The sequence below is a fragment of the Colletotrichum jinshuiense genome, chromosome 5 (assembly GCF_051148585.1).
Source record: "Colletotrichum jinshuiense chromosome 5, complete sequence".
NCBI lineage: Eukaryota > Fungi > Ascomycota > Sordariomycetes > Glomerellales > Glomerellaceae > Colletotrichum > Colletotrichum jinshuiense.
Genome location: NC_139312.1, coordinates 1,491,462 through 1,514,806, shown reverse-complemented (window position 1 = coordinate 1,514,806; position 23,345 = coordinate 1,491,462). Strand labels below are relative to the sequence as shown.

The window sequence follows — 23,345 nt, the reverse complement described above, 5'->3', positions numbered from 1 at the left end:
TGAAGGCGACGGCGGGCGCCTGTCGGATCGTGCTGAGGGCAGATCCCATGAGGGGCGTTTTGCTGCGGTGGGCTATTGCGTGCGTTGATGCTGATAATGGCCGTAACGGGGGGTGGATGGTGGTGGTGCGTGCTGGATTTTGGAGCTGGAGCTGGAGCTGAAGCTGGGACTCGGCCAAGGACGGGGTACCCTGCTCTTGGATAAGGTAAGATGTGGGACAGTGAGAACGGTTCGTTCCAAGTCGGCGTGGAAAAAAGTAACTTGGTCAGAGACAGGCACTGGGACAGGGAAGTGAGGTGAAGGGTGATGACGGTGGATAAAGTGGGTTATGCTCTCGCATGCCATGTTTGCACATTGGGCTTTGGATGCTCCGTGAGGCGAGGCAAGGTTCCCGAGGCACGGAATACGGTGCGGTAAGATGGTAGAGCAAGGCAAGGCGAGGCGAGGCGAGGCGAGGGCAGAGTGGCTCGGGCGTATCTGTGTGGGCAGGAAGCTCGATCAGACCCGGACCCAGGCCCGACCCAAGGTGACCCAGTGGACGAGTGAGATAGGGAAACGGGCCATGTGCAGGGATTGGGATTGGGGTTGGGAGGGAATGCCGCTTCGGGGAGCAGAAGTGAGGGATTGGAGGTCAGGATTGGACACAGCAAAGCTGCTCAAGATAGTTTCCAGGCTGGGCCCAAGTATGCCGGGCAACGAACGAGACGAGGGGCGAGGGCAGGCTCGCCCGCCCGTCGGGTCTGCATTGGCTCGGCCGGTTTGAACAGACCAGACATTGGTCCGAGGGCGGACGCGTGTGTGCGAGGGACGAAGACGAGGGCGAGCGGGACGAGGGTGAGCATCGACGGAGGGGGAACGGGCTGCAGCTCAAGATGCCCTGGGTAGGGATGACGGGGGGCCGCGGGTACGGGCAAAACGATGTTGTCGGGACTTGTATGTGGAGCCCAGGAAAGGCCATGTCTCTCTGGGGTAGAGGCGGACGAGTTTGAGGTGAAGTGGCATGCCAGAGTCAGTCAGATGTGTGAGGTTGGGGCGAGGTGGAAAAAGGCAAGGCAGGTGGGCATCGAACGGTGAGCAAGTGTATCCGCATCCGAGGTGGAAAACCAAAGGAAATGGGAACATGGGAAATGGATTTGAAACGGGCTGGGAATGAATCCTGGCGACGAACGGTACGGAAACCTTGGGCGACAGGAACGAACCATGATTGGACTGGGGCCGCCAGGGGCAGCTTATGTAAGGTGGTGGAAGAACCCGAACCCGCCCCAGGCACGGCTGCCAGTGTACGTACCTAGTGTAGTGTAGTGTAGTGTAGTGTATTCATTCGATTCCGTACGTACCGTCGAACGAAGCACGCCCGCCTCTCTCACTCTCATTCTCACTCTCACTTTCTCACCCATCCCTCGGCCACGTCCACGTCCCGGTTCTGGCCCTGCCTCCTTGTTTGACATGATGACCCCCCCAAAAGGCGCGGCAGCAGGAAACAATACAACTCCATCAATTGTCTAGCAATGGGCTTAAATTAGAGTACGTACCGCCCTCTCTAGTGTACCGGTACTAACCTATCTAGTTTACCTAAGGTAGTATCCACAATACCGTCTGTGTCACGTGCCGGAAGGATATACTATGCAATTGTGCACAAACAATGCCACCCACATACCAACATCTACGACAGTACATCAAGTACCTCCAACTAGCACGTATACGACGCCCCCCTTCAAGTACCGTAGGTATTTGTGCACATGTCTCTTTTTTCTTTCAGCTGCAAGGCGGCCTTACAAATCCTCCTTGCCTTACTCATGTCGGGGCACATGTGTACGTCCGCTATATCTGCCAGAGTATCTCCTCTTTCGGGCTGCTTCGATCTCCTCGCCCCTCCCCCTGTCATGCGTTGGTCGTGCTCCTCCTGGCTGCTGCTGCTATTGCTGCCTCATCCACGTCCTTTCAGTCCAGTTCCTCCCCTCGAGTCCCCAGAGATATGAGTGGAAGGGAGCGGGGGGGTGGAGCTAAGGGCCTAAGGCTGCACGGCACGACATGGGGGGCTTCAAAACCCCTGCTTTTGCAGCAAGTGGTGGGCAGGGATCATGGGCGAGACCCCCCCCCTTCCAAGTCGATGAGGCCCGGGACGAAGAAGCTTGGACCACAGCCAGTACGTACCTCTCGATGGGTGTTTCCCCCACCCCTTTCCCTTGGGATTGGGAAGGATGTCCTTCCCTACCGTGCACCTCAGTCAGGTAAGTCAGCCTTGAAATGAGGCAAGTAAGGAGGAGCAGATAGCAGCAAGCACGTATTGCCCCCTTCCCGTGGCCGTCTCCAAATCCAGTCAAGGCAGAACAAGCCAGAGATACAAAGCCACGATAGCGAACAAAGCGTTTGTTCCTTTTGTCTCGCGCCACATCCAGAGACCCTGCCCAGTGGCAATGTCTGAGGCATGATAAAGATGCCTTGATTGTCTGTATAAGTTGTGCTAGCTCTGTGTCGGCTTCCTCATTTTCCACAACTTGTCTCGAATATACGTACCTTTTTAAACTCTCCGATCAAGCGGTGGGTAGAGTGAGTGGGCGAGAGGGGAAAAAGAGGGAGACGGAGAGAAGGAAGGAAGGAGGGCGGGAGAGGGAGATGGAGAGGGAGGAGCTGGCCTTCGTATGGAATGGTTCATCCATCGTATGAGCATGTATGGGCATGTATGTTCCTAGTAGCTGGCTGGCTGAGATAAAGCAGAGACACAAGCTTCAGATGGTATATATGGTCCGAGATTGGACCACCACCACCCGCCTGGCGACGTCCTCGCTGCGCCAGCCGAGTCCCATTATCACGGCCCCGGTGGGATGATGCAGAAAGATCCGTATCCTACGTGAAGTGCTGTCGCAGGGCCTGTGACCGAAACTGAGGGGTTCTTGCTGTTGCTGGATTGTGTTTCCAGAGCTCCTGTTTGAAAAAATGTGTGCCCGTCATCCACGACCCCTTGTTTTCCTCACGCTCACGCCCACGGGTCGCTCTCACCATCGCCCTCACCCTCACCCTCACTCACTCTTTCTCTCGCCCTCGCCCTTGATCTAGCTCTCGGGCTCGTCCTGCTGTTGTCGATTCCGGCCGCATAGGGACTGGAGCTAAGACGGTCTCGTGTTTGCACATCTTATTTCCTTTTCGAGACCGTGTTTGCTAGGTTTTCCTCTGTCCCAGAGTCGCCATGGCGCCATTCCAGTTCCTCGGACCCATATGAATCGGACGAAGCAGCGATACGGAGGCGTCGCCTGACGGGCTGTTGCGCCTGTCAGGCAAATGTGGCTGGAGTGCACCCGAGCATCGGCCGCTGGGCCGCGCAGAGTCCAGCCATCATGATGACGGGAACACGCAATTCCCGCTTTCCGTCCTGAGACGAACAGGAGGAGGCAAGCAACACGGCGCCGCCCCTCGCAACTCTCGCAGTGGACTGCATCGGCCAAACTGGTGGCCAGTGGTCCGGGTCCCCTCCGCACAGAGCGCGAGGCAGGATACCCGCCGTCGTGCAGAGGCCCCTCTGGCGACAGTCCCGCAGGTTCTTTTGGGTACAGGGCCACAGGGCAGTTTCCCTGGTGAGCCTACTGGTTTCTGCGGTGGCCAATGTGCTGTGTATCTTGGCCGCCGTATCGCCAAGTCGAGCCAGAACCTGGTCCCTGGAGAGGGGGGGGGGGGGGAATTACGTGGTGAGGGGCAAAGGAGCGCAGTAGGGCGATTGCGTGTTGCTCGACACCAGCAGGTTTCGTCCTGCCCTTAGCTAGCCGATCCCAAGGTACCTTGGGTCCTTGAATCCTTGGGGCCTGGCACATAGCGAGTTTCCTTGGGCACCCTGACCCCCTCGCGATGTGCCTGAGGGGGAAACATGACAGTCGAGTCTCGCTTAACACGGCGCCGCACATCACTGTGGGACGCTGGAGAGGCGGAGGGGGCATGAGACGAGGGGGACGTGGACGGGACGGCGGGGAGATGGCAATGCTCGCTTGCGTCCACGTAGTTGGGGCCCCCGCTTTCACACAGGTCAGCGCTCCTCAGCGAGGACTCGGGGCAGGGGTAGGCACCAACTACTCGCTGAGGCAGCCAGGACAGGGCACAACAGGGCACGATAGGACAGAACGGGACAGGATGGGACAGGCACTGACGGCTCTTCTTCGACCTACCTACTACTCTGTGCCACCCACCAAACACACACACACAACAGCCATGCCATGTCTGTCGTACAAAGGCCTACTACCGTGTACGGATACGGATAACTGGGTTTGAAGCTGCTGCATTCTGGCGAGGCTGCCACTGGATCGCTCCCTTCTCTCCCGTCCACGTAACCAACCTACTTGGCCGTCTCACCCGGACTCAACTCCGACGCCATGGAGCTGCAACCCGACATCGTAAATCGACCTACCCTCGAACAACTCGGTTTGGCCCAGCTCCGGCTCCAGCTCCCATCCTTGCCAGTCTAGCAATATCGTCCGTGGTCTTCTCCCCGACTTCTAGAATCCCATGTTTCGAAACACAAGCAGCTGCCGTCGTCCCAGGAACCGCACCATATGCGCCTGTGCACCCTGCAAACACACGTTCCCACAGAGTCCCAGCACCAGCATCGTAGCAGCATCAGTGCCCTGATCCGCAACACGGTAGTGGCCAAGGGCAGTGCCCTCACCATCAGCATCAACGTCACCGTCACCGTCACCGTCACCACTAGCATCGCCGCCAGTGAGCATCAGCAGCATCAGCATCAGCATCGGCATCAGCATCAGCATGAGCCTGCCTTGCATTGCACTGCACTGCACTGCACCGCACCGCACTGCGTCGCGTTCCGCCTGCCCCGGCTTCTGACCAGTTGCATCCGACGACCACACAGAGCCGACACACGGCCGCTTCATCCGCCAAACACTGCGCGCACAATGTCTCTGCGGAAAGCGAAATACCTACGTGCCACCTACTAACTTGCAACCTCATCCGCCCTCCGCTTTTGCAGCTGTCAAGAGCCATCTTGCGTCAATGTAGCTAGATGGCTACCTACACAACCTCCTCGACCGCATACACGATATCAAAGCCCCTGTCGTTTCTCGGACCTCCGTTGGGAATCCTGGGCCCTCCCCACCGATCACTTCAACCACTCATTGGCTTTGGACGCCTGTCATCCTGTGTGCTGATTACCAACTGAAGTGTCCGCCTCAGCGTCCATGCTGCTGCTGCTGCTGCAGTCGACCCAGGGCCTCAACATGACGAGGTCCACATTGGGACGTCGGATCCTCGTAATTTTCACATGCCATTGTCTAGCTCTCAGCCTCTCTCTCTGTCTCTGTCCTTGGAAGGGGAAAACAGAAAGGGAAAAAAAATCTACCACTCCGTCGTGGTCGTGACTGGCGCCAGTGGACGAGATCCATCGCCTCTCAGTAGACTGTTCTAGATTACGTTTCCGGTTTCCGCCCTCGCTCTCGAGCCATTGTGGCCCAATTTCTAATCGCAATGGCGGCGCTGAGATGCACAAGGGAACGAACCAACACACTTACTGAGACCACGACGACCTCGATCCCCCCGTTCAACCCTCGCCACGCCTGTCCCGGTTCTGCAAGGCGCCGCAGCTGCAGATACCGTGCAACAATTACACCTTGTCACAGCAGCCCATGAAACCCAGGACAACAACAGCTTGCCAACGGCCGGCCGATCGCGTCGATCGTCTAGCCCACATCCTGTCGCCATACCCCAGCCCGGGAAAAGGCGCCCGGCCAACTCTACCAGCATCAACGTTATCGCAAAAGCATGATTCCTATCCGCACACGTCTCAAAACTGCATCTTTGTGAACCCTGCCACCCAGCCGTCGACCCGAAATGCCCATCTCCTCGACGGCTTGCACTTGGTTTCGCCTGGCTTCAGGAAACCCCGACGAACGATTCATCGCAATTTCTGCCTGCCTGTCCTAGACAGCTGCCTCCCTTTCTTTTGATTGAAAGACATCGGAGAATTAGACCCAAGTGAGGCTGAAGATGACAGCGGTCCGGCATCTGCATTTGGGGACGATCGTCTTCAATAGTGCCCCATGCCATTGCCCCGCGGTTATTCCCCGAGATGTTGGGGGGGCATGGGGAGCCAACGAGGAACCGCCGGCAAGTCGACGAACATGGGACCGTTGTCTCCATCGGGTGCTCTAACCTCTCTCGTGTTTCCTTACCTCCCTGCCGCGCTGTCAATTGGCTTCAGGGTTTCTGGTTGGCACTCGTCGAGTGGTTCTTTGCGTCGGTTCAATCGACCGGGCGAGTGTTTTCCCGCCGAGGACACAAGGGCGACTGTTTCCCGACCATTGCTACGATAGGCAACGATGGGAGAGCAAGATTCCCTTTTCGGGGGGGAGGGCGGCCGGGGGGTTTGCAGCTGCCAACTGTCACGTCTACCCCATGGGCCGTGGATGTGGCACAGCTCCAAGCAGCAGTGATCTGCAGCATGGACAGAGCTGAGAGAGACCTGCCATGACAAAATCAGAAAGGCCAAAATGCCGGGACTCTTCCCCTCCCAATGCCATGGCACTCGAATGAGTAAGTATCCAGCCCTGGAGAGATAAGCGGCGCGGCGTATTTCTCGGGCCAAGAATGATCAGACACGACTCCAAGGCGGTGACATCATTACCGCATCCGCGTGCAGCGATGTGGCTTCCGAATGGCGTCCTCTTTTCCCTCCTGCACATTGCTAGATGGTTTCTGAAGCACCAGTCCTCAACGTTCGAGCGTGGCGTCAAAGATGCGGACTGGGCATGAGTGCCAAGTCAGATACGCCTTCAGTTCTAGCGCGCGCAAAACTGTTTCACATCGCAGCCCTGTCCCCCTCGAAAAAAACAACGTTTGTTTCTGCTTTGGGACTGGAATGCCGCTTTCCGTTGTTGCTCGACAGACATGAATTCGTTGTCTCCTTGTGGACTGACTGAGACAGTACGCTGCGATCCGTCCCAATAACTGGGATTTGGGTTACTGAACATAGCCCACGGTTTGTTTTGTACGGGAAACAAGCTCAACGCTAAGTCGCAATAGCCGTCGCCCCTGCTCCCCGATGCCAGACAGCCCAGTGCCATTGGCGACCAAATGCCCTGCACGGGCGGTGCCATTGGCCCGATGGGTCAAGTCGTCGCCAGCAAGGCGCCATATCGATGCCGATCTTTTTCTAAATCGGATGAACGCGGGGACTTTGTAGGAATTCAACGCCGCGCAAGGACCCATGTTGCCCATCAGAGATCTCGCAAATGCATCTTCATTGATCAACGGCACAGCGGTTGCACCATGCCGGGGGGGGGGGGGGCAATCAACCGCGCGCAATAGCTCTTGGGTTTCCTGTTTCCTTCACTTGGCCAGGACAAGTGGTGGAGCTTGATCCATGTGCTGGCACCACATCGCCAGCCAAGGGCCACTATGGCGCTGTCTCTGACACGGAGCATTTCGACGATATCGGAGTCCCGAAAAGAAAGAGCCGAAAAGTCAGCCGGCCGCCCAATCAGGAAATGCGCACTCGGGAGACTCCCTTTTGCACTCGTTTCTTTTTCTGGCAGTTTTGGGCGTTCCCAGTAATTACCATTGGCTCACCATTCGCAATTCTCCCCCAACAGGTCAGGTTCTCGGTCACGCAGCCTGGTGAGATGCAAGCCGCCGTCGATCAACATGTGGATTTGATTGTGGTTACACCGAAGGCGTGAAGGCTATTGTACTCCACGCCGCACCTTTACTTGGACGATTAGCCGCGGGGGGCTCCAGCATTGTTCAGTTTAATCTCCCGGCCTCTGGCCGAAGCCCATCTCCCTCCAATAGCCATTGGCCCTCGTTAACCAAGGCGTTGCCGGAGGCGTCGTCCAACGACTGGTCGTACACGACCGGATAAGGACGCGACCGCGTTTTTTTTTTCTCTCTTTGTACGCGGCTGCGGAGCCGATCAATGCTTGGCTTCTCTGTACAATTTGCACCGGATATCACGCTTCTAATCTGCGCCGGCCCTGCAACGGACTTGGAGCTGGTTGACCAAAGAACGGCGCACTGCATTGACCAATCAAGCGTGTTGCACCGCGGCCTCAATTCTCGATCCAATGGCGGCTGGCGAGTCACGAAGCTGCTCCCGCACGGCCAACGAAATTGGGCCATCAAACTTCAAACCTCGTCGAACTGTTCGAAGACACCCCTAAGCTGCGCATCGACGGATACGACTAATTCACACTGGCTCCTCAATGCCGCCTAGGACGATGGTATGGGAATAAACAAAAGCACTTCAGGTCGGCATGGAGAAAATACGCACCCAGCAACGTCTTGTTGGCCTCCCAACCACCGAAACTAGTCGCAACGTGACAGGTCCTTTGCAATTTGCAAGTCTCTAGAAGCAACGGGCGTGCTTTGCGCTAGAAGGCGAACCCAGATCCAGCAAATCTCTCGTTGGCTTCGTATTCCATAGTGCCTTCGAGGTACCGGTAGTCTAGCGGCTTCGATCACTAACGGCGGAGTAGTTGCACAGACAGACTATGTCCAATTGGGTCTCTACTAGTCTAGCCGTGATCCAAAACTGGCCAGCCGCGATGGTGTAAATCACTCCAACCGAATAGAATCACCAAAACCGCGACGTGATGACCATTGCAACGATTGCCGACCTCGGCCGATGCTCGGTTCAAGACGAAGCTTCTTCAATCCCCAACCCATGTCACTCTATCCCACCATCGCACATCCTGAAGAGGCCAACGCTCCTCGTGCCTGTCGCGAGAATGCAGGGAGTGACTAGTCGAAACAGAATAGGACGGCAGAGCCGGATCGCGGACTGGGACGCAACTAATTCAAAGCTGCATGACGTTGATCCGCAGCCTCTCTATCCTTTTCCCGGAAGCGATAGTCGTGCGCATGCATGGGAGGATTTCTTCCATACCAGACTGACGCTCTCGAGCAAGCAGATGTAGCAAGGGACCATCTCAAAGGACGTCGCGTACACAGCCGGGTACTGACGACACTCCCGGGTTCACGGCCAAGGTCTTTGGCACCCAGCTGTTGCAAACACGGGTTTCTCGAGGAGGTGTAGGTCGCGAGCCTCGTGTGCATATACGCCGCCACCCGCAACCCCTGCCTGCCTACAAACAGTCGGTCAGAACTTGGACTAACGAGGTATTTCAAGGGGTCGTCTTTCATATGGAGTCTCGGCGGGACAGATTCGTCATGTTGTCGGAACTGTCCTTCCATCGCCATGAAGAAAAAACGGGTATTCGCCTTGGCTGGGTTAAGCGACCGTCCGTACAGGCCGGGACCCGGCTGCATCTTTATTGCTCGATCACCCAACGCCCTGTCCATTGACCATGACGTGCAGCTGGCCGGCAGTGCGGCAGTGCTGCAGTGCTGCATATACATACGCCCCGAGTGGGGCATTGGATCTGAATCTCGACATCGAAGACCAGAGCGAATTGCCAGTTTGGCGAACCGGATCCTTTCTCTCGAGGAAGATTTTTTTTCGTCTCCTTTGGTGAGCGGTGGATTTCTTTCGGCTGCCGCGGAGACGACGGCAAGCAAGCTAGTACGACGGACACAAGGGTGCAGAGGGGAGGTGATGACGATGACATTTGGCGAAGCGAGAGAGGGAGGGGGGTCCCCGGTCCTTGTCAGCTCGCTTTACGTCCGCAAGGGAGGACGCTCGCTTCTTGCCGTGTTACTCCCCATGCCACGATACGATGCATCGCCAAAAGGGTGCGGGATTGAGCAAGCATTGGACAGAAACCGACCAGCGTCGGCAATGCTGCGCAACGGACTACACGCATTGCTGGTACGCGTCTTCGGTTCTCTTCTTCGCTGCAGGGACCCCTGTTTTTGAGGGCGGGACGGGAATCGGGCGAGCGCCGTGTAGGCAAACCGCATCCAATTCTTCTTCTTCTTCTTCTTTTACAGCATCGGGTCAGCGCCGGTTTATCTCAGAAAAGGTCTCTAACCCGCCATGCTGCTCGTATTTTCCTAAGCCGTGATACAGCATTCGATAGTCCTGGTCACAGGACTGAGGGGCAAAAGCGTCTGGCCGATGTTGCCGCGGCGGGTTAGCATATCATCACCACTCCCACTGGCTTTAATGGCCAGCCGCCGCTTGGAGAGGCCCTGGGATGTCTCGATTGTAGCACAAACACCCAAGGGTTCAGGCTTGGTGCAGTTCTTCAGTCGTAAAGTCACGGCCGTATCGTGCTCCACGAATGCCACCCTCCCCCCGCTCTCCCCCCTTAGCAGATTGGATCTATGAACTGATCGTGACCAAATGGTTAGCAAGAAGTGATGTTGGCAATGGAAACGAAGTGGGCCGCGCCGACTTGCTGATGCTCGCTTACGGGGAGCCGCATGTGAAGGCAGCGTACGAGTGGACACGATCGACCCAACGGATGCGACGTCGATGTGAGCCTCACCGGCCCCCTCGCCGAAGAGGGCGTGTGATGGATTGGGGTCCGCAGTCGGGTCACCAAGAGGGCTCCAGATCTAGGACCCTTGAAGGTGCGATGCAGAACCCATCCAAGGCTGAGAGACGAGCAAAAAGACAGCCCGATGGTCTACCCAAACGAAGCGGCCACTCGATGCGCCAAGTTACAGGCGGCTGCTAGGCTGGGGATTTCGTCTGGCGCCAATACTGCGTGTCTCAACAATGTCGACGAGGATGAGATGATGACCCCTCTCACTCCCCTCCCGCAGGAGAACTCGAGAATCACTCCACTTTGTTCGTTCCTTGCAATCGCGGGACAGAGCCGCCTGCCTGCCACCTGCCCGCCTGCCGGTCTAACTGGCTCACTAGACGGCCCTCCTCGGCCAGTGATGCGAGCATGACGAAACGGCGAGTGTGGTGTATTTGCCCCGAAGAAGGCGGACAAAACCACACAGGCAAACAGGCTTTTTTTGGGGAGGGATGGTGGTAGGGACTTTCATATTTTTTGCCCGCGTCAAGGGATACAGAATACTTCTCACGGAGCCGAATACACCCCCCTCCACTCCCCCAAGGTATTTCATGTTGTGCACATGTACGCGCGCGTGATCATGTGCATACCACTCCCACGTGCACATGTTTAAGACAAAGACATGGGAGTACCCTTGGGGCGAAAGGACGGGAGAGACGGGATTGCGGTCCTCGATCCAAGTCCCTCCTCTCCATTCCTCCCACCCCGCCGATCCCCGCATCAGCAAGGGAGGGGAGGGATGTTGAGACCTGGAGTTCAGGTTTCCGTCCAAAGATGACTCAGATGAGGGCTCGATGAGGGATGGGGCCGGGGGTACGGAATGCATTACATTTCATAAGCTCGTCGCCAGTTTGACGTCGACGGGGGAGGGGGGGGGGGGGGAGGAGACGGGACGTTTGAGAGGCTGGCGCGGGACGGTCGGTATGCGGAATTCGTGTAAGCAATTGCCGACCGAAGGAGGCAGAGGGGATGGGGGAGGGGGAAGCTCCCCGGCCGTCGTCTTCCGAATACGGGATTCTCGCTGTCACACCCTCGTCCAGGACGAGGAGGAGGACAGGAGACGGACTTCGGGGGCGTCTCGCGATCGTTGCGGGTCCGACGGGGCGGAGGAGAGAGAGGGGGGGGGGGGGGGGGGGGAGCGAGTCCGTCACGTCGTTCGTGTTGCGAAGCTCGCCGGCCGTCTCTGGCCTGTCGCTTCCTCGGGGCAGACTCCGAGTTGCGTCTCCCAGCGCGAAACCCAGCCCAGCCCAGCCCAACCCCTCCCCTCGGCCGCGTCGACATCCACCGTCTCATCCCTCCTCGCCCTATGACATCAAAGAGAATGGAGGTGGGTTACCCGGTCGGGGGGGTTAGAGGCTGGCCCGGTCTCTTGAAGACGTTGTGCATATTCGCGTGTGTGAGTGTGTGTGGGTATGGAGTGCGGGTGGGTGTGTTCATCGCCTTCCCGAACGTGGGCAAGAATCTTAAAAAGGCAAAAAAGAATATGCAAAACCAGGCGGGCAGGCAGGTGAGTAGCGTAGGCAGGGCAGGGCAGGTGGGCGGCAGAAATAAAGAAAGATTTAGAAAAAAGAAGAGACAAGACTCGATCTCGGGGAGGGTTGCGAGATCTGATCGATAGACAACGCCGGGGTCCCCTCCCCTTTTTTGCCCAACGGAGAGAGGAAGGCCAATGACGGATGCGATCCTGCCACCCCTCCCCCCCTTCCCGCCATTCCTGTGCCTTGGGAGAGGGGTTTTGCCTTCCGCCACCCCCCGCCGTCCGTCTGTCGTCCGTATGTCCGTCTGCCCTGTCCGTCCGTCCGCCTTCCATGTCGTCGGATTTCGCGACAGTGTCATGTTTTCATCCCGCTGCCGACCCCCATCCTCATGACGTTAGGTGGAGGCTGGGATAAGGGTAGGGTGTGGGGGGGGAGGGAGGGAAAGAGAGTGTGAAGAGGTGATGCAACGTCAAGACGGAAAGGGAAGAAAAACAGGGGGCAGGCGAGAGGAAGGCGGGGGATCGATGGCCGCGAGAACCAGCCTGCAAGGTCATGCCTGGAGAAGACCAGACGGCACTCGCCTGGGAGAAGGAGGGGATGGTAACGAAAGAGGATGAAGGGGGGGGAAGCATAGTTTGAGGACGACTACGATATTGTACGTGCGCGTCCCTTTGGAGTAAGGGCCACGACTCCGACACAAAGTTTATGAGTGAAGTGTGTCGCAGGACGATGGACACAAAAGAAAAAGGTGAGAGAGGCCGGGGTTGACGAAACCAATCGCAAGTTACTACGCGAATTGGCCTTTATGATTGCGAGTTGATGGCCTCAATGGGAAAATCCTGCCACGACCTCACAGGATGAGACATAGGCAAGGGGGAAAGGTGGGGGGGCAAGGCACGGCAGGTAATTTTGACTTCGTGTATTCAAACTCGAGGTACTACTATCTGAAGGGGTACGGCTAAAGCGTACATTCTATGAACCGTCTGGATAACATAATGAAAAATTGACACTAAACACCGAAAGCCATGTTGTTGTAAGGAAAGACAAGAAAAAAACAGATCATAACAGATAAGGAAAAGAGAATTATGAGACAGGTACGCCCCTGTGTGAGTAAGCCCGATCCACCCCCTTCCCAATAGTTCCAACCTCCACTCTCTCCGCTGACAATAAGGAATGATTCATTGTTTGTATGCCGTCGCACTCGTACAGGGAGCGGATATCAAATGTTGTGACAGAAAATAGAAAAATGATGACAAGAAGAAAATGACAATGTAAAGAAGGTAAAAAAAAGGCAGTCTCATGTTCCATGCTCGCACGTCGTATAATGTCCTGTTACCCTTCTATAACCCTGCAATGCGTTTGCTCATATGCATTTCGCTGTGAGGTTCTTTACTCGCAAACCGCTTCACGAATGAACTGTCCAAGTTGCTTGGCCTTGAGAGGGGTTAGCTATGATTGATGTGATGAAGAGATATGGTGAAAGACTTACATAGTCGCCGTGCATCATGGAGAAGTGGTTGCCAGGCATGTGCCTGGTCCTGAACTTGTTGACATCGAGGTACTCGTCCCAGCGGTTGGGACCGAAGTCAACCCTGTTGTCCAGGAGGAATAGAGCGTGGCCCGTCGGGTAGGGGTTCGGGCGAGGGTCACTGGGGAGGTGGCATACACCGTCCTCGCACCAGATGGCCATGACGTTGGGGCACTTATCCTTGGGGATGGGCTCCGCAGTGTAGTTGCTGAGAGCGGTGACACTGGCAGCGAAGTGAGGGAGGAGCCAAGAGGGAATCTTCTTCTTGTCGTCATCACCCTCGCCGAGGAGGCCGATGGATGCGAACCAAGCGTGGAGGCTCTTGGGGAGGGGCTCGATGGTGATGGGGCAAGGGGCATCGATGATGATGAGGTTGTCGACGCTCTCGCCGGCCTTGGTGAGCTGGTTGACAATCTCGTAGGCGATGACACCGCCCGCAGACCAACCCGCCAGGGAGTAAGGGCCTTTGGGCTGCCTAGCCTTCATGGCTTCGATGAACTTGGTAGCCATGCCGTAGACACCGCACTTGTATTCCTCAGGAGTCTTCATGAAGGGGGAGAAGAGACCCCAGACAGCCCACTCGGTGGAGACCTGGCTGATCTCCGTGTAGGATGTTGCGCAACCACTGCCGTCGGGGACCATCCACAGGTTCTTGGTGGCGGTGCGGGTGCTTCCCTGGAGGAGGATGGAGGTGGCCTTGCGGTGGGGGTAGTTGTCAATGATCTCCTTGGGCGGGGGAGGCTTGGTGATGGAGGCGGTCGTGTTGCCGGGGTGAGTGTTGATCTCCCTGGTAGGCTCGACCTTCTCGCGACGGGTGGTCGGGGCGGCCTTCGCAGGCTTGGCCACCGGTGCGGGTTTGGGCTTTGGGCCGATGCCCAAGGCCTTCTCAACCTCCAACAGAGAAGGGTTGGTGACGAAGAGGTCGTTGGGGATGTCCTGGCCCGACTTCTCGCGGAGGGTGCCGAGAATGGACAAACTCATGAGGGAGTCCATGCCCAAAGCGGCCAGATCCGGAGCGGCGACGATCTCGTCAACCTCGACGCCCATCTCGGTGGCGATGGTGTCACGGAGGATGCTCTGGAGATCGCTGCAGTCTTCCTCTTCAGCGTCGCCCTTGACCGAGCCTCGGTCGCTCTCCTCGTAAGGGGTAGTGACGTTGGAGTCAGACTCGAGCTCAGGCGTCTCCGAAACAGAGCCGCTGGAGTCTCCCGAGTCCTGGACGTAGCTGTCCTTGCGGCCAGGGGTCTCGAACTGGGCGAGGAAGGCCTTGAAAGCACCAATGGTGGCGTACTCGACAAAGGCGTGAGAGTCGATGTCGATATCAAGCTCCTCGCGCATCCTGCCAGAGACGGTCAAAGCCATCAAAGAGTCACATCCCAAGTCGGTGAAGGCGATGTTGTCAGCGAGCTCATCGTGAGTAACACCGACCTCCTTGGCCAGGATGTCAAAGACGTCCTGGACGACAGAGCGGCTGGCGAGCTTGGCGTTGACAGCCTTGAGGTTGCTGGCGGTGACCTGCTTGGTAGCCTTCTCCTTGGGGCTCTTCTCCTTGGGGGCGGCCTTGACGGGAGCGGCAGCCTTGGGGGCAGCAGCAGCAGGGGCAGCACCGGCAAGAGCACGTCCACGGGGAGGGAGGACCATGTTGAGGACCTTGCGGGGAATGGACTGGAACTTGACGTCACCAGCAACACCGATGATGCGGTCGCCGTCGAAGACGTAGGCATCACCAGCCATCATCTTAGTGCCCTTGACAGGCTGCATGCGGATGTAAGAGCGGTAAGTCTTCGAAGCATCGAGCTTCTCAGTGAAGCGCATAGAGCCCCATCCGTGAGAGATGAAGACCTGCTCGCGGGAGTCGATAGCGTCGGTGCCATTGATGATGAATCCAGAGATGTGGCAACAGCTGTCAATCCAGTACGGGTTGAAGAAGAAGTTGCCGTCCTTGTCAGTGGTCTGGAACGAAACCTTGGCTGTGGCCTCGCAGGTGTTGCTGTCAAGGATGACCTCCTCCATGCCCTGGTACTTGGAATCGTAGTCAACCAGGGAGGTGAAGAGCTTGTAAGCCAGGCCACGACCAATCTTGGAAGCCTTGCCCTGTCTCTCAGCCTCCTCGAGAGCATCAACACGGCCCTTGATGAGGTATGCGACGCGCTCGAACTCGTCGGCCCACTGCTCGGTGCTGCCGAAGACAACCTTGCAGTGCGCATGCTCCGTCTTCTTGGAACCCTCGCCAGTGTGGAAGCTGACGTCGGCGTAGCCGAGGGCAGCGTTGGCAGAGACGGTGGTGCGGAGGACGTGAGCATCGATCTTGTCATCGAAGATGAGCGTCTTAGGAACCTCAACGTTGGCAACGTTCAGGCCAATGTTCTCAGCGTCGGGGCGGAGCAGCTTGTAGGCGTAGTCGCAGACAGTCATGGCCATGTCAGCGTAGAGGGTAGACGGGCACAGAGGAGCGCCGTTGCACAAGTGACCCTCGACGATTTGGCGGGTGTCGGGACGCGAGAGGTTGGTCTCGGTCTCAATGATGGCAATGTCTCCCTTGACGTCCTCCTTGGTGACTGCGTGGATGGAGGTGGTCGAGAGCTTGGGCTTGGGAGCCTCGATGGCAAGAGGGGCCTTGACCGCGGCGGGGCCACGGTTCTTGGTGAGGCACCAATCGCCCGTGTACTGGAGCCAGTAGTTCTTCTCGTCGAACGAGTAGGTGGGGAGATCCAGCAGGCGGGTGCAGTCGCTGAAGTCGCGGTGGAACTCGTCCCAGTCCAGGTTAAGACCAGCAGTGTGAAGAGTGCACAGAGTGCTGCTGAGAATCTTGTAGGTGGCCTCGTTGCGGCGGAGGGAGGGAACAGCCACAGAGCTGATGCCGAAGGAAGACTTGACAAAGTTGGCCAGGACGGGGTGGGGGCCAACCTCGAGCCAGACAGTCTTCTCGTCAATGGAACCGGACTGCTGGGCGTGGACAAGACCGCCAAGGAAGTTGACAGCGTCACGAGCGTGGTTGCGGAGGTAGGCGGCGTTGATAGGCTCGCTCTCAACCATCTTGCCAAGAAGGGGCGAGATGATGGGAACCTTGGGAACCTCGAAGCTCACAGAGCGAGCAAGGGTCTCGAAGTCGTCCAGGATGGGGTCAACCTGGGCGGAGTGGAAGGCGAAAGGCACCTTGAGCTGAGTGCACTTGAAGCCGGCAGTGCCGAGGAGCGAGGAGATCTCGCTAACCTTGGCGGCCTCACCGCTGAGAACAGTCTCGCGGGGTCCGTTGATGCAAGCAACGTTGACTTCATCGGCTTGGGCGCCAAGAGCCTCCATGACAGCGTCAACAGGGCCAGTAACAGCCAGCATGGCGTGAGTGCCAGCAGTGCACTTCTGGACCAAGAGCTGAGCGCGGGCTCCGACGAGGTAGATGGTGTCGCTGGCAGACAGAACACCAGCGGCGTTGAGAGCAGCGTACTCTCCGAGAGAGTGGCCCATGACAACACCGGGGAGGACACCCCAAGAGGCCCAGAGACGAGCAAGCGCCATCTCGAAGCAGCACAGACCAAGCTGGACAACAACGGGAGACAACTTGGAGACATCGGGCTCACTGCCGTCAATGAGGGGCAGGAAGCTGGGGAAGCCGTGAATCTGAGCGAGCTGGTTGAACTCATCAATGCTCTCGCGGAAGACGCGGTAGTGAGCGTACAGGTCCTTGCCGAGGCCGGCGTAGTGGGATCCCTGGCCGGTGAACATGAAGGCAACCTTGGGCTGCTGGGTGGAGATCGGGGTGAAGTTCTCCTTGAGCCTGTCCTTGATGAGACGCTGAGCCTCGGGCAGATCAGAGGCAGAGACGTTCATGCGCCAGTAGTGCTGGATACGACGGGCAGTGGTGGTGTAGGCCACGTGAGCCAGAGGAGTCTGGGGGTTCTGCTCCATCCATCCGACAAGTCTCTCGGCGTTGCGGATCATGGCAGCCTTGGACTTACCAGTGACGGTGATAACGTGGACATTGCGAGGATCCGTCTCAGAAGGCTTGAGATGCGGGGCATCCTCCAGAAGCAGACCAGTGTTGCCACCGGCAGCACTGAAGTTGTTAACGAAGATGCGTCTCGGCTTGCCGTCGCGCCTCTTGAAGGGGGTGAGGTGGAAAGCAATGTTCACATTGCGCTCAGACAAGTCCTGGGGGAAGGTCTTGTTGATCTCCTTCTTGATACCAACGTGGGGAGGGATGGCGTTCTTCTGCATCATCATGAGAACCTTGCAGAGCGCAGTGACACCGGAAGCGGCCTCGCCGTGACCAATGTTGGACTTGACGGCACCCAAGTAGAGAGGGCGGTCGGCAGGTCTCTTGCGGTCGGCAGGAGCGAAAACGTTGGTGACGGAAAGCATCTCAGTGCCGTCACCGGCTTGAGTGCCAGTGCCGTGCATCTCAACGTAGTCGACATCGAGAGGGTCAACACCAGCCTCGTCGAGGATGCGGCTCGACAGAATGGACTGGGTGGGTCCGTGAGGGTGAGTGATGGAAATGGCATCGGCAGAGTGGTTGGTAGCCGTTCCCAAGATCACGGCAAGAACGTTGTCCTTGTCGGCAATGGCATCATCGAGGCGCTTGACAATGACAGAGGCGCAGCCGTCAGCACGGCAGTAGCCATCGGCACCGTTGTCGAAGGTAGCGCAGGGTCCGGTCTTGGACAAGAACTGACCGCGAGACAGACCGGCGAAAATGTCCGGGTTGGTCATGCAGGAGAGACCGCCCACAATGGCGGTATCGCAGTCCTTGACCCAGAGAGAGTTGCAAGCAACGTTGAGGGCAGCGGCACTGGAAGAGCAGGCCGTGTCGATGTTCAAACTGGGACCGCTGAAGCCGAAGTGGTAGTTGATACGACCAGGACCGAAGGCTCGGACACCACCGGTGATGTAGTAGGTGTCGACTTCCTGTGCGGCGTTGATTTCACGCCAATCGTCGGAAGTCTGACCGTAGAAGGTACCAATACGATCGAGTCTGGTGGACGGCGTCCTGTTGGGGACATAACCGCACATCTCGAGCGCCTCAAAGGCAGTCGTCAGAGCCATACGCTGCATAGGATCGGTCTGGAACGCCTCACGGGGAGACATGTTGAAGAATCTGGGATCGAAGTATCCCGGGTTCTCGATCCAGCATCCGTACTGGCTGTGACTGGTGTTGACGGCCTTGCCGGTGATGTCGTAATGCGTAGCGACGGGGAATCGGTCGGCAGGGACAACCCTGTGGACATCAAGACCCTTGGAAAGAAGCTCCCACAGCTTCTCGTGGCTGGCGGCGTCGGGGAAACGGCCGGCCATACCAACGATGGCGAGCTTGCACTTTCCGCTGGAACCGTGGTTGCCAATGGGAGAGTTGATGCTCTCTCTGCCGATCTTGGGTCCGGGGCGGACAATGACGTCGAGCGTGGTGCGGTCCTTGATCAGCTTCGACAAGGTCTCGGCGTTGTGTGTAGGGCCGAAGGGGATGACAAGGCAGGTCGATCCCTCGAAGTCACGGGCGGTCTCGATGCAGCCCTCAATGCCCTTCTGGAATTGAAGGACATCGACGAGGCACTCGTGAGCAACCGCGTTGATGAGAGACTTGGTGTCGGTCTCAGCGAACCAGATGCCCTTGGTGCCAGACATGATGGCAGAGCGGGGCTTGGTCTTGGCGAGGATCTCCACGACCTTGGGGTCATTAATGCGGAGAATCTTCTCGATGTCGGCCGTTCCATGGAGATGGGCGGCGTGGTAAGGGCCATAGACGGGGATCGCCGTTGACTTGACGCCAAAGACGTTCTGGTCCTCAAGAGCCTTGAGGGTGCTTGGCGGTCCGGAGATTGCCAGGCTGGATGCCGACACAGCGCTAACGTATGCGTGGCTGGCGGTGGGGATGTACTTTGGGGATACTGTTAGGATGCGCAATGGAGGCGGGAACGGCCAGGGGAAATGCTCACATTAGATTCATGGAAATTAGTAAGTGCCTCTTTGGCTTCGGATTCCTTCAGGCCAGGAAGGATATGTGTCCAGGGTTCAGATTGACCGACCGGCGGGCTGAGCCTCTCGGCCAGCGAACCGACGTGGGAGCCGGTTCGGAAGGCCATGAGGACTACCTGAACGGCAAGGGGTATCAAGGTAGAGACTGATGGGGTCGAGGCGATGGCAGCGGCGGCGAAAAGGCCGGTGCAAAGACCCATGAAGAAAGTGTGGTCGTGAGCAGCAACATCTTGAGGCTCCTTCTCGGTGCGGCTGCAGGTTGTGTTAGTGTGAGAACAGGGAGGGGAGACTCCGGCAGGGAAGACGTACTCGATGTAGTGGGCCAACTGAGTGATGCACAGCAGGGCGCTGTCGACACCCGGGTGCTTGATGGTTTGGGCGTGGTAGCGCTCGTTGAGTTCGCGGAGTGACTGGAACCTGGGGAGCTTCGACCGTTCCAACTTCCCCAATCCATCGATCTCCTCCCTCAAAGCCTGGCCAGCCTGGTCGAGGAACGTCTTCGCAAGGGTGCTCGGATTACCTGAACGACAGAACTCGGCGAGAAATCCATGGGTATCAAGAGACTGATCTCCGAAGAGGAGATAAGACATCATGTCGGCCATCTTGAGGGTTCGTCGACATAGATTTCCTAGGTGATTGAGGTGCCCGGTGCTCCAGAAAAAAGAGGTGTTGGATGTCGGGAGCGAGTCTTGAACTTATATGATTGAGATGGGCTCGATACAGAACGGGCGACGGGTGTGCACACCAACCCAGCAACGGACCATGTCCCGAAATACTCAACCCAGCTGTCAATGTCATGGCTGATGGATAGCGGAATTGGAACATGGAACACTTGCTGGGTAGAGGGAGTGAGGCAAAAGAGGGGGGTGCGCAAAAAACGTCCCATGTAGCCGCACCCCCCTCCCCTTTGCCCCTTCCCTTTCCTTCCCACTTGGCCCATCCTTTTCTCGCCCGGGTGGCTAGCGTGAGTCCGGTCCTGAGCATCCTCGGTGACCGAAGCTCCAGGATGATTTTCACTGTCTTGCCAGATCGGTCGAGACCCATTGGCTCAGGGCAAGCGATCCACGCCGCCACACGGGCTTCCTTACGGCAGTCCATCTATGCTCAGGGAACGGGGCGGCGGGTGGACAGACAGAGGAGCGACCACAGCAGGCCGCAGCGCAGTAGCTCGAGTGGAGAGCAGAGCAGAGCAGAGCACACGGCCGCTCTCACACCTCGTGCGCCCATTTCCCACAGCCTCGACCCTACACACCCAGGACGGCAGCTTGGAGCGAGGGATGGCGCGCGGGCGGGCGTGCAGATTGTGGGAGTATCGTGTACCCATGTATCGGGGTTCTCGACGGCGTGCATCTGGAACTGTGCTTGGAAGTAAGCGGTGACTGGCCTTGTCCGTGGGCCCCGTCAAGGCCACCTGGACCAAGCATGACGTGATGACCGCGGCTTCTTGCCTGGACCACCCACCCAGAAGACCTCAGAGTCCCGCAGCGATGAGCCGTAAATGGCAAGCTGGCAGAGCAAGGCTGCACATTAAGCTACGGGACGGGTTTCGAGCCGCCCAGTATGGCAGTCGAAGGCAACGAGGTTTCGATCCCCGATGCGTTGGCAGCCAGAGACGGATCGATTGGGGTGAAACGGGTTTGAGAAGACGACGGTCGATTTAGGTAAGCCTGGAGGTGACGGGCAGCCTGGGCACCCTTGAGGGCCCTCGATGGGCGTTGGCCAGGGGGGGGACAGGGCGGCCATCAGAGGCGCTGCGAGGGCGGACCAGGTCGAGTTCGCACTAGGACCGCAACGAAAGTGCTGAAGAAGGCAAGCAGAATAGAGATTCGAAACATGACCAGGCAGCGCAGCACGGCACCGCACCAGTAGAAACGGTCTGGTTTGAAACTCCGCAATACGAGCCCGGGTACGCTGGAGGCCCTCACACAGCTTGCGATGCGGAATCCCCACCTGGGAAACACACTGGAGGGCAGACCGGGATTGGCAGGCCTGTCTGATTCCTGGCCGTGGGCTTTTGGGTAGGCAGAGTGTAAACAGGGTGAAGGGTGTCGTGCGTTGCTGCTGTTGTGGGGGTGGGCGATGCTTGACGCTTTGTCCGACGGACATCCCCAAGGACATTGCTAAAGCGAGATGAAAGAAAGCACGACCACACGCCCCCCCCCCTCCTCTTCCTCCCTCCTTGGCCCATTTTAGGGTCTCGGGGCCAATGGCCGGCAGTGTTTTGGCGTAGAAACGGGAAAATGGGGAGATTTGAAAGGCGGATGCTGCTGATGGGCGTGGGCACGATGCATCCTGACGGCTATCGTGGTTGCTCGTTGACGGTCAAGATGGCACCAGAGGAAGGCGCGACGTTGCTTGGTTGAAGTTCGGAGAAACGGCGATTGACGTCGTCGGACTTGAAAGTGGGGGCGCGCATGCGGGTTGCGGCTGCGGGTGACAATTGCGGCTCTCTCTCCATCTCTCTCTCTCTTTCCCTGATCCATCGCATCGGCATCGGTGTACCCATGTACACTTGTACACCTCACCACTTTGTGCGCTACACGGTACGCGCCTCGACTCGAGCCGTCCGTCCAGTCGAGTCCAGCCCAGCCCAGTGCAGTGTCCACTTCCCTTTCTTTGCCCCTGGATGTACAAGTGGGTCCCGGGCCACGGCAAGCAAATCGCACAGGGCAGAGCAATGTGTTTGGTTTGTGGCTAGGTAGATAAGGATACGTACCCGCCCAACTCGAACCCGGACTGGAGGGCCGGCGAGAGAGTTGTGGCTGCCGTCATACTCCCGACTGTGTCAGGTACATTGGACACCTGCAATAGGAAAGGCAGTCACGCCCCATTCCATGTACCTGCCGTGGTAGGAAAGTGGGTTATGGATTGTGGATTGTGGACTGTGTGTTCCCCAAGTCTCGGTAGCCACTGTGGAGCGCATCTTTCTTCTCCATGCCTGTTCCTCTTTTCTTCAGGTGCATCTGGAGAGCAAACACTCCCATCTCCAAGCCATGTCTCCGGCCCGGCCAGCACACAGATTTTGAAAAAGAAACTGCCCCAGTCTCTCTTGTGCTCTGTCTCTGTCCAAGGCCCTGGACGCATCGTACCCAGCAGAGCAGGCCGTCCGAGTCAAGGTGTGGACGTGGACGTGGTGCGGACGTAGTGCCGTGCCGTGCAGTGCGGCCCATGGATATTCCGGGACGACCCCTTTTCCCTTTCTCTGCTTAGCTGGCCGAGGTCACTAACATGGCTCGATAGTCTAACGCAAGGTACTCCGTCCTTAGCCCGGGCTAGTCCACATAGCGCCGGCCGCTTGGCCCATCTCCTCGAATCCTCACAACCCCTTTCCTTGCCTATACCTGCCGTGGTAAGGCGGCACCGTCTATAGGTAAGGGGTCCCCGTTTGGCCTCGTTTCTCCTTGCGCTTAATCCTAATATCTGGAGCCTTAGTGGGAGGGGCCGTAGATCATTTCGTCCCCTGTGCTGCGATATGCCATGGGCCGCCTCATGTGCCGTGGACTCGGCCTCCACCTACCGTCCAAGGGGCCTCATCGACGGGCCGTGATCCATGGTGGGGATGGATAACTTCACCGGAACACGATACGCGCGCGCACCCACGCTGCAGTGCACTGCACTGCACTTGCTATCTTGCCCCTCTATGCACGATACGCCTTCTCGGCCGCCGCACAGGGCAAACACAGACGCCAACACCCCTCTCGTCTCTCGTCGTCCCTTTTTCCTTCACAGACAATCCATTACCAACCAAGACCACTAGCAAAACATCCATCGTCAGCACAGCGACGCACACCCCCCCACAGAACCTTTTTCGTCCGATGCATCGAATATGCCGTTCAGAAACACCCGGATGCCAGAGGCGGACACTGGCGGACAGGACATGCACACGTACACACCCCTCGGTGTTTGTCTTTGCCCCCCTTTTTCTCACTTCTCTCTATCTCAATCTCT

At 57.7% G+C, this 23,345-nt stretch overlaps 2 protein-coding genes across 2 annotated transcripts; one reads left to right on the top strand and one right to left on the bottom strand.

Moving 5' to 3' along the window:
• Positions 1-4,538: 4,538 nt before the first annotated feature.
• Positions 4,539-4,937, top strand: EsH8_V_000399 (uncharacterized protein; the record flags this gene model as incomplete). The annotated part of the gene is made up of 1 exon (XM_083272915.1): positions 4,539-4,937. The coding sequence occupies one exon, from the start codon at positions 4,539-4,541 to the stop codon at positions 4,935-4,937; it is 399 nt and encodes a 132-aa protein (XP_083125630.1).
• Positions 4,938-13,288: 8,351 nt separating this feature from the next.
• EsH8_V_000398 (type I polyketide synthase) lies at positions 13,289-19,999 on the bottom strand (the record flags this gene model as incomplete). The annotated part of the gene is made up of 4 exons (XM_083272914.1): positions 13,289-13,333; positions 13,389-19,298; positions 19,358-19,649; positions 19,707-19,999. The coding sequence occupies 4 exons, from the start codon at positions 19,997-19,999 to the stop codon at positions 13,289-13,291; spliced, it is 6,540 nt and encodes a 2,179-aa protein (XP_083125629.1).
• Between the last annotated feature and the right edge of the window lie 3,346 nt (positions 20,000-23,345).